This window comes from Oncorhynchus kisutch, linkage group LG13, assembly GCF_002021735.2.
Source record: "Oncorhynchus kisutch isolate 150728-3 linkage group LG13, Okis_V2, whole genome shotgun sequence".
In the NCBI taxonomy this organism is placed as follows: Eukaryota; Metazoa; Chordata; class Actinopteri; order Salmoniformes; family Salmonidae; genus Oncorhynchus; species Oncorhynchus kisutch.
In genome coordinates, this window is record NC_034186.2 from 43,307,794 (window position 1) to 43,319,023 (window position 11,230).

At 42.1% G+C, this 11,230-nt stretch overlaps 2 protein-coding genes across 2 annotated transcripts in view; both read right to left on the reverse strand.

Moving 5' to 3' along the window:
- Positions 1 to 317: 317 nt before the first annotated feature.
- LOC109902321 (ras-related protein Rab-3B-like) lies at positions 318 to 10,205 on the reverse strand. The gene is made up of 5 exons (XM_020498591.2): positions 9,707 to 10,205; positions 8,746 to 8,970; positions 2,827 to 2,945; positions 2,446 to 2,570; positions 318 to 1,950 (listed from the first exon to the last, which is right to left on the reverse strand). The coding sequence occupies exons 2-5, from the start codon at positions 8,968 to 8,970 to the stop codon at positions 1,760 to 1,762; spliced, it is 660 nt and encodes a 219-aa protein (XP_020354180.1). The 5' UTR covers positions 9,707 to 10,205; the 3' UTR covers positions 318 to 1,759.
- A 360-nt stretch (positions 10,206 to 10,565) lies between these two features.
- Positions 10,566 to 11,230, reverse strand: part of LOC109902320 (ATP synthase mitochondrial F1 complex assembly factor 1) — a 15,065-nt gene continuing 14,400 nt past the window's right edge. Inside the window, exon 9 of the mRNA XM_020498590.2 lies at positions 10,566 to 11,230. This exon is cut by the window's right edge and continues 137 nt beyond it. Coding sequence (XP_020354179.1) covers positions 11,188 to 11,230 — 43 coding nt within the window. The 3' untranslated portion in view covers positions 10,566 to 11,187.

Genomic DNA, 11,230 nt, shown 5'->3' on the forward strand with positions numbered 1-11,230 from the left:
AAACTGGTTACCAACGTGGCGCAGACAGAGGGCCACCTCGCTTCTAGCCCTTAGGAAACATTTCAGCATTTTGTTTTTTTATGTATTATTTCTTACATTGTTAGCCCAGAAAATCTTAAGTGTTATTACATACAGCCAAAAACATTTTTTTCTCATCCATATATTGATATGTAAATATTCTTATTCCATTCCTTTACTTAGATTTCTGTGTATTACGTAGTTTTTGTGGAATTGTTAGATTACTTGTCAGCCAATGTCAGCCAAATAACCAATATTACAGACTTCAATAGCCCATAAATAAAATGAAGGAATTCAAGTAAAGATTTGTGCTTTAATATACTAAATTGCATCTACCTATAATATACAAACATTCACAATATTTTGTACAATCACTTTGTGCTTTTCTCCCATTTGTTCAGGGAGTTTACTGTAACACGTTTACATAAATGGTCTATATTTCTTCCCATGATACAGCATAAAAATAAATTCAGCAACACCATTATAGATTCTAACTCTATAATTGACTAATTTACTTAGAAAATAATTATATTAAGACATTGTCAGCGTTATTGCAAATCTAGCAATTCAATAAAAAACGAAAATACACATGGTGGGAAGTTACACATAAAAACGTGCTACTATGCGATACATAAAGATTTGGCAAAGTATGTTTCACATTGTCATCATTAGGTTATAATCCATAATTTTTTTAACACATTTATTCAATATTTTCTGTTTTTATCCCATTTCACAAAGTATTTCGATGTGTCTCAGTTGACATTACATGATTTAAATATTTCACATCTGCCCAAGATACATCAAACACTAATAAAACCGTTACAACTGAACACTCAATTATACAGTATATGCTTTGCTTTCTAAAATGCACACGTTCATGAAATAAACATTGTAAACATGGCTGACATGACGGCTACAAGATTATATTAGCTGAAGGGGAAGGAGGGAAAAGGTTGTGCTCTTCAATGAACATCTATATTCTAGAACGTTATTATAGTCCCTCAGAATGTCAGAACACCCTGAACTTGGCATTGGCTTAGTGTTGGTGGTGCAAGACGTATTGGCCATCTTGTCGTTTTATCAGTGTTATTACTCCCTTCATATGATTGAGAATGAAAAAGCAATGGGCCAGATTATGTTCGCTTGTCTTAGCTTTAGTGCTTGTGAAACGTTAGTAGGACGGTCAAGAGCACGAGACAAAATGACTCGGAACTTCTGCAGCTATCAAGGCTTATCTCCTCACCCGTGTAAACTCGTAATGTGAACGGCTGTGTGTGTTTCTTTGTGCGGTGGTGAAGCCACTTTTGTTTGGAGGAGGAGAGAGGCAGTGCTGTGCTTACCTGTATAACCCTGCTTAAGGTTCTCTGACCTCTGAACCAGCTGGAGGTCAAAGCTATTGGGGTGAAACAGATATGTAATGATAAAGTAATAGTAGTAGTAGTTATTGGGAGCTTGCAGTCATGAAATATATTGTATGGAGAGCTACCTTTGGAAAGAGGTTGGTGGAACTTGTAATAGATTAATGACAGAGAATAGGAAAAGACCAGTAGTGGAATGGCAAGTGTATGAGGGGAGAACTGGGTGACCAAATCAGTATTACCTATTTCACACTATAGGGCCGTCTCGAACCGGACTGTTCTGAACATTTTCTTTTCACATTGTCCTTTGCAGCACGGTTCCAGCAACTACGGTGGATGGGTATCCAGGCCAGCCCAGCACGGCTCGGCCCTATAAGTGTGAGTCAGGCACAGGTGCACTTCTGAGGTAGCTGGGGGGGCTTGTCGGTGAGCCTTGTGGTCTTGATGCTGGGGGCCATAGGCGGCTCCACGTCCACTCGTTCGGACATCTTGACGCAGATGATGTCGACCAGCCGCTCAAACACCTGGCGGACATTAATGTTCTCCTTGGCGCTGGCCTCGTAGTACTCGAACCCTGCAGACAGACAGGATGAGTACATACGGCATGGTGAGTACATAGCTCTGGTCCAGGGCGTTAGTGCGTGTTCTTCTACCAAGTTAGTAGAAGATGACTGAATGAAACACCTAGTGGGGAATAGCTTGCCTTCACAATATGGGGTGCAAAGCACATACATCACACATTATAGACATTAAATGTGTAGACTGGCTTGCAAACCAACTCTTGACAAGACTAGAGCACTGCTAATAACATCTATAGGAAGAACTTATGCGGATTTGCTTATACAGCCCCTGGGGATAAGACTTTACAGGGTTTTACCAACTTGACTAGAGTAGACACTATTTGTTCACCACCTCAATGCGTCAGTGTGGTTTTAATTCAAATCTCATGCGAAACAGGAAAACGTGGCTAACAACGCACCCACAGGCATGCCAGAAATTACAGAAGCTGGATGACAGTATGGTAGTTCAGAGTGCAATTTAAGGCAATTAACACCACCAATTAACTCACCTAATTGGTCAGCCAAGTGCTTGCCCTTCTCTGCGGGCACTACCCTCTCCTCGTCCATGTCACACTTGTTACCCACCATGATGACCTGAGCGTTATCCCACGAGTAGGTTTTTATCTGGGTAGCCCTGAAACACACACACAGGCTCACACACACACACACACACACACACACACACACACACACACACACACACACACACACAGGCTCACACACACACACACACACACACACACACACACACACACACACACACACACACACACACACACGGTTTCTCCAATCAGGGTCTTTCACTAGTGGTGAGTAATGAAAGTAGGCGATCAGCAAAGGAAGCCATTTTCAAGTATTGAGATGCAGCCCTGGTGTCTCAGACCACTCACCAGTCCTGTACAGCGTTGAAGGACTCTTCGTTGCAGATGTCGTACATGAGGATGAAGCCCATGGCTCCACGGTAGTAGGCGGTGGTGATAGTCCTGTACCTCTCCTGCCCTGCTGTATCCTAGGGGACAGGCATACGTATGTATTATTACTACAGTTCATATATCATCATATGATAGAAGAACGTTTTCCCTGAGTCGTGTTCACTAGGAACCAAACAGAAGCAAACAGGCTGAAACAGGGTGTGCACTAATGAATAGGACCCTGTGCTATGTTAAAGAACCACTGTCTACCAGAGAAAATTGCATGTTAGAAATAAGCCAGCTGCTAACCCAAATGCCCGGTTCCATAGCATATTATGTTATACAGGTAACTGCCAAAATAAACAAACAGACGTAAAGTGTCTTAATAGGGTGTTGGGCCACCATGCGCCAGAGCGGCTTCAATACACCTTGGCATACAATCTACAAGTGTCAAGAACTCTACTGGAGTAAGGCTACACCATTCTTCCACAAGAAATTCCATCATTTGGTGTTTTGTTGGTGGTGATGGAAAACGCTGTCTCAGGCGCCGCTCCAGAATCTCCCATAAGTGTTTAATTGGGTTGAGAACTGGTGACTAACACGGCCGTGGCGTATGGTTTACATCGTTTTGGGAGGAGGGGGGGGAGTATCAAGCATCTCAGAGTAGGAGTGCTGTTCTTGGATCATCCGCCCTCTTGTCCATGTAATCTATAAATAATGGGGCCAATGTGTGACATTGGGATGAACATTTCAAAATGGTTTGAAACAAAAATAAAAATAATTCCCATGATGCTCCACAAGTGTACGTAGAGGAATAAAAGTAAATATATGCAAATTCACCCATAACTCCACTTATAGCCCGGGATCCTTTAAGCAGGGTTCATACAGGCATTGGCAAGTCAAATTCAAGGACTTTAAGGGACTTTTTCACACATGTAAATGTCATTTTCAAGAAACTCAGTGTTATACAATTGTATAATTTATATAATTGTACCTATAGGGCCTAATATAGAACCCCACCTCCCCCCAAAAAGCATGGAAAAAGTGTAAAATAAATAAGTCAAGTAGGCCACTTTATGAATAATTTAAAAAATTGGCCTTGCCAATGCATTGATATTTCAACGTATTATTACATTCTAAAATATGTGAGAATAATGTGGACATTGCCTGACTAAATAGATCGGATGCATGCCGATTTTTCTGCAGCCTACGTGGCCGATGCAAGCACACATAATAAATCCCATGTATAGCGGTAGCATTAATCTCACCATTAATCTCACCATTAATCTCACCAATCTCACCATTGCTGTTTTCATGATGACAAAGTAACCAGAAAACAGGTTCTTTTTTTAATGGAAAAATGTGCATGGGAAGCCAAATTGAAGCCTATATCAGATGTTGTCGTCCTCATAATTATCACGCATGGTTTTACCGCAACAGAGTTACACTGTAACAGAGTTACAATTTACACTGCCATAAATGCAAGGACAGAAAAGTAATGTATTATGCCACACAATTTTGGACAGCTCTGTCAAGACACCAACCATTACAAAGGGTTAAACTTATAATAGAATAAAACTTTATTGTCCATCCAGGATGGACATTTTTCTTTGGCATCAACTTCCGTTAAAAGAATCACACACACATACATTCTCACATCGTACACATTTAAACCAGTCAGTCCGTCATGTTGCGTCCACTAACAACATAGAGGACATTAATACGTTCACTCACAAACGACCACTGTTCCAACTGCACTAGATCGATAAGTACATATACCGATACAATTTACTTTGCATTTAGTAGTCCAACAAGCACAAGGAACTAATTCATGTTTGAACACGTTCTTCTTGGCCATGGGCATTCTGAAGTGCCGGCCAGAGGGAACCCTCTCAAACTGAGGGCGTAGAGGGTTGGAGGGGTAGCCAACGACAGCCAGCTCCTTCTTTTTGGTTGACTTGTGAAACAGAATGGTGTTGGAGGGTCGTGTCTCTCTATCTTTGGTGCGAGTGTGTTTTCAGCTTATCGTGGGACCTACAGTGCAAGTTTGTGTATAGGCATGATGAGAGAACTCTGTAACAAAATCTGTAGCAAGCTGTCCTGATTAGGAAATGCTCACTAGTTATAGAAAGACCCACATACGGCCTCTGATGCTTCTGATCAATTGACATCATTTGTGTCCTGGCTATTTAACTGTAAGGGAAGGAGAGGTTTGAACGTGTAAGTGGGTGATATTTAGCCAATAGGCTGGATCCAGATCTGTTTGTGATATATAGCCAACTCCTATGGTCATACAACCAACACAACAAAATACAGACCTGGGACCAGTTACCACACAAACATCTCCCTAATCATAATAAAGCCACTCAAAGACTCAATCTAACCCATACCCAAAGACATGTCCACTAATCTCCCCTCATCTAAAGTGACTTTCAGAGGAGTCAATTTCTTATAGTCCCAACGGGAGCTTCCATTTTTCCAAATGTAACTATTTCAGAATGGAATTGGCTGTGGGGTTTCTTCCCATCTAAATATGGAAAGCTTGTTTTGCACGGATGCTGATTTGTTGCCATTTCACTGCCTCTCTGTTCATTCATGTGGCAAATCCACATCAGCAGAAACATGTAGGAAACAGCCCAGCACTTTGTCCTCATGTAATTAATGGGGATTTCACATACAGTCCCTTCGGAAACGATTCAGATCCCTTGACTTTTTCCACATTTTGCTACGTTACGGCCTTCTGAAATGTATGAAATAAAATAAAAAATCCTTAGCAATCTACACACAATTACCCCATAATGACAAAGCGAAAACAGGTTGAGAAATCTTTACAAATGTATTTAAAAAAAATATATATATATATAAATATCTTATTGACATGAGTATTCAGACCCTTTGCTATGAGACTAAATTGAGCTTAGGTGCACCCTGTTTCCATTGTTTCTACAACTTGATTGGAGTCCGCCTGTAGTAAATTCAATTGATTGGACATGATTTGGAAAAGCAGTCACCTGTCTATATAAGGTCCCAGTTGACGGTGCATTTCAGCGCAAAAACCAAGCCATGAGGTCGAAGGAATTGCCCATAGAGTTCAGAGGCTTCTGTGGAAGGGTACCAAAACATTTATGCAGCATTGAAGGTCCCCAAGAACACAGTGGTCTACATCATTCTTAAATGGAAGAAGTTTGGAACCACCAAGACTCTTCCAAGAGCTGACTACATGGCCAAACTGAGCAATCGGGTGAGGACGGCCTTGGTCAGGGAGGTGACTCTGAAAAAGCTCTAGTTCCTCTGTGGAGATGGGAGAAACTTCCAGAAGGACAACCATCTCTGCAGCACTCCACCAATCAGGCCTTTATGGCAGTCTGTGGGGGTGTTTTTCAGCTGCAGGGACTGGGAGATTATTCAGGGTCGAGGCAAAGATGAATGGAGGAAAGTACAGAGAGATCCTCAGGATCACAGACTGGGGCAAACGTTTACCTTCCAACAGGACAACGACCCTAAGCACACAGCCAAGACAATGCAGAAGTAGCTTCGGGACACGTCTCTGAATGTCCTTGAGTGGCCCAGCCAGAGCCCGGACTTGTATCTGATCGAACATCTCTGGAGAGACCTGAAAATAGCTGTGCAGCAACGGTCCCCATTCAACCTGAGAAAGCTTGAGAGAATCTGCAGAGAAGAATGGGAGAAACTCCCCAAATAATGGTGTGCCAAGCTTGTAGCGTCATACCCAAGAAGACTGTAATTGCTGCCAAAGGTGCTTCAACAAAGTACTGAGTAAAGAGTCTGAATACTTATGTAAATGTGATATTTCGATTGTTGTTTTTTCATACATTTGCAAACATTTCTAAAAACCTGTTTTTGCTTTGTCATTATGGGGTATTGTGCGTGTAAAAAAAGAAGAAAGAAAGTAAAGTCAACTTTCCGAAGGCACTGAACATAGACACATGCTCCGCTTCCGCCTGTGACCAATCACAATGGTTGCACACTAAAAGGTGTCCGCATACTAGATTCGGTTTACTCCTAGCAGAACTCGGCGAGGCGAAGCGAATGTCTGAGAAAAAAACAGCAATATTACAGTTTGTCCCTCTTGAGATGCCATAGCAACAAATAGTCAATATACACTTCCTCAAAATATTCTGAATTAATCTAAGATAAATAAAGAAATCTGTAATAAAATGTGATTTTTTTGCAGAGCAGGTCTTAGTCGTAAAATTTTTCATTGAACTAATATATTTGGTGTAGTATTTCTCAAGTGGAAAAACATTGAATGACAACTAACTCTTAATTGAAGAATCCCTACTGTTGACCAATCACCGACGAAGGGCTACCGAACTTCGATTAGCCTCAAGAAAAAAAACGTGTGCGTTCGAATAGCTAAAAAAAAAAAACTGCAGAACGCTGCCGAAAACCAAAACGTCACAACATATGAGCGAACTGACTGGCAAGCAAGCATACGGTAAGCTTAACAACAACACATTTACCCCTGAGAAAGTAAAACAACTTGCAGCAGGCCGCATCCCACTTCGCAGTCACACATTTGTCTGGATGTGTGGCCACCTTCCACCAGACCTGGGTCCAAATACTATTTGAAATCTTTCAAATACTTTTACCGTTTGCTCTAGCCTGCCTGGAGTACCAGATGGGTGGGGCTTGCAGTTTTGGACAATTCTATTGGTTCATTAAACCATCTTTAGTGGAGCTCGCTATCTGCCATCACAAAGCAAGTGCTATTACTGTAGCTTTTTGCTAGATTGTTGTTGCTGCTGCAAACATCAATAGCGCAGCAGCTGTTTTGAGTGCACAGTGTGAGTGCACCGCCTTCTACTTTTACACCTCAAGCCAGGCATTTAAAGACGGGATCAATGATTACCACTCTGCTTATCACAAATTGCAATTTACCCTGGCAGTGTTGCCCCCCCCCCCCCCCCCCCCCCCCCCCATCAGTCCCTGTGTACCCTCCGTGGGTTCTACCCGCTCACCCGAAGGGGCCACTATAATTGCCTGCAGGATCTCGTTGTTGGGGAGCAGTGTGAAGAGCTGCTGCCATGACAACCATCATTGCCTGATGATGCAAGCTCACCAGAAGCTTCTGTTGCCTCTTTTTTTTTCTCCCTGGGCCTGCAGGAGAAAGATTGTTTCGAGTCTGAAGCATTACTATTGAGACATCCGACAGACAGGAAGGATGTGTGTTCGATTGATTCCTCTATGTGTCTGTGTGCGAGTGGGTACGTGTGCGTTGCGGATGACTGTCGGCTTATTTCATTTATCTATAGTACAGTAGTGACATCGTCATGGCTGTAGACAGTCACACGGACTGGGTTTCGACTGTGAACGTGGCGCTCGGGCCAAAGAAACACGCTAAGTGGATCAACAAAGCGTTCCCTGGAAAAGGACAAAATGTAATCATTTATGCACATAATGACATGTTTACGTATCCTGTATGTATTGGCGCATAATGAATATAGTCCTTATGCACAGTACACTCAAGCACTGTATCTTGAGCAGTGGGCTTTCAGCATGTAAACTACAGTTTATGTAGACTGACAGTATACAGTAGACCTGGGTTGAATGGGATCATTACCTCCTGTGCGGTCTTATCAAGCCCACTGACTGTCTACAAACAGGTGACAAACAAACGACAGCTTGAACGACACCTGTGTCACCACATGGCACATTCATAGTGGCGTAGATATAGAACGGAATAGCAATAGAATATCTTCAAATTCCATACGGTGAGAATGTAGAGCGTGATCTGTTTGTGCTGTAACGTCAACTCCTTGTCACTCATTGTTATGTTTGGCATGACAAGGAGAGGCGTGATGGCACAAACAGCATGGCACCCAGGCTAGAGAATAGATTGGGTCGAATGGCACAGAAGCAACTGCAACGACTCACCCATATCTGGAGCTTGACCCTCTTTTCGTTCCTGTAGACGGTCTTGACCTTGAAGTCGATGCCCACCGTGCTGACGAAAGAGTTGCTGAACGAGTCGTCGGCGTAGCGGAACAGAAAGCTGGTCTTGCCCACGCTGCTGTTGCCAATGATGAGGAGCTTGAACATGTAGTCAAAGTTCTGGTCGGAGCCATCTCTCTGCCCAAAGCGCTGGTCTGCCTTCGCCATCTGTGGAGCATTGATCATGTGTGCAGACAGATGGGTGGATGAGTCAAAAGGGGTTGGAGAGAAGTGTTCACTCAAGAATGAATGCCTTTGCAGAGGAAACCATGGTGAGGAAACCATGGTTTCAGGACTATTAAGGTCAGGCTATAATCTCCACATTTCTACCATCTTGATTATCTGTTGGGGCATCTTCTCGAACAGATTTCTCAGAAATGTCATGCCATGAGGGAAAATGAATGTTGCATTGTTCCTTTTATTATGATAGCCTATATATTATATAATGAATAAAAAGGGGTTTTAATATGCAATACTGTTAACTGGATATATTTATTGAATTTATCAGACAGTGATGTCTAGACATGTGCTAGTGCATTTTTCATGTGTTAGTCGATTATGCATGTAGGCAATGGTTTAAACCGCAGGTGTGGCCCGTTATTCAAAACACACACAGGCTATTCAAAACGTACGACTAAAGCTATAACTAAGTGCAACATTTATGAGAGGACATCTTCATTCAGAGAACCCATAGACATCCATGTGTGTATACAGTAGGATAGTGAAACCATCATCGAACTGCTGCCATCGTTACGATTAAGGCACAGGTGCAAATACATAGTCTAATTCGACATTTGTCTTTGGTCATATGGTACTGCTGTCAGACTACGATCCATAGTTATTGCTGTAATTCTAAAAGTATAAGGATAACCGGTAAAATACCAAGACATTAAATGTGTCTTACCTCTAAATCTTCTCTGGGTGGTTGTTTTCTCTCCGTTCTCCTTTCGTTGGCTCGGCGACTGAACTGCGCTGAATGCACCTGACAAGCCAACTCGTTGGCAAAACACTTCTTGATTATCTATATGAATCAGCTTCTGTCCTGATCTGTAAGTTTATCCAATCATGTGGTGGGGGGTCGAATCATTTGGAGCTTATTCCTGGTGTTTTTACATAATTTTATGTCCAACAATGAAAATTCAACATATTTTTTTATATTTTCCCTCAAACTTGGAGGGTGGGGGCAAATAAATCCACCGCCAGTGGAGAACCCTGCTCTACACTACACAGCCATAACCATCATCGGTAGCTATTCTGCAGCGGTAGGACAATTAGCATTAGTGTCGGTACCTCCTTATGTAAAGAAAAAGTCGTCGTAAATATAAACTCCTGTGAATGGAACGGAGCAAATGTGTAGACCGGCACTTCTCTGTAGGAACAGACGCCTGTCAGACCACAGAACGGAATTACAGGATATAGCACGGTTTTGATTATATTAGCCTACATGACTCATCCATGAAATAGGCAGGCTACCAGTAAAAATATAGCTATACATTTATACTGGTCTGAGTTGCAGTAAATCACTTCACAATGTTGTTCACGTTGATTGTGCAAAGTACACACAACCAGAAAACCATCTCTGCATTGGCATAACCATACAACAGTTGCATGTTTTGAAGACCCCGCTTGAACAGTATGGCATTGTCAATACCTCTAATTTATTACAAGGTATAAAGGGCGCAACAGGTGAATAACATGTGACCACTAGTGATCACTCAAGTAACAACTATGTAACCATGTAGTACAAGTATAATAAAAGGAGGCAAATTGTCTAACCATTTAATTTTTTTTTTTACAGTATCACACAGTTCATCCATATGTCAACCACAAAGCTAGATAGGTATGTACACAATCTCATTGTACACTCCCTTATGTTTTGAAAGCAAAATTCCTGCAGTTATTTTACACAAAAATAAAAAGCATATTTCGACCGGAAAACACAAAATACTGGGATAGCGTCCCAAATGGCACCCTAATCTGCTTTTTCTAGTGCACTGCCCTTGACCTAGGCTCATAGGGCTCTGGTCAAATGCAATCTTTAGGGAATAGGGTGGCTTTTGGGACGTAACCTAGGCTCTAAAAATGGAAGATGAGACTACGGTCAAGTGCAACTGTAAGATTGACAGGGGCGAGGTGAGGAAGAACATTTAAGGCTTTGATAAGATTAAATAACATTGACTCATTACATCATCTATGCCCAGGAATTTAGCATACATTTTAATTGATGAATCTGCTCAACCAGGTCATAAGTCCCAAGCAACAGACTTCATCCATTATCCCCCGCAAACACAAGAGGCTCCAAATGAATGACCATGTCCCCTGGCAATTCCAATCCAATCCTGTGGTGAATTGGAGCATCATTTTACAGTCCGACAACTCTTAGATCTAGTTTCCAGAGGTGAGTGCAGGATTGATGCCACTCTGTTCC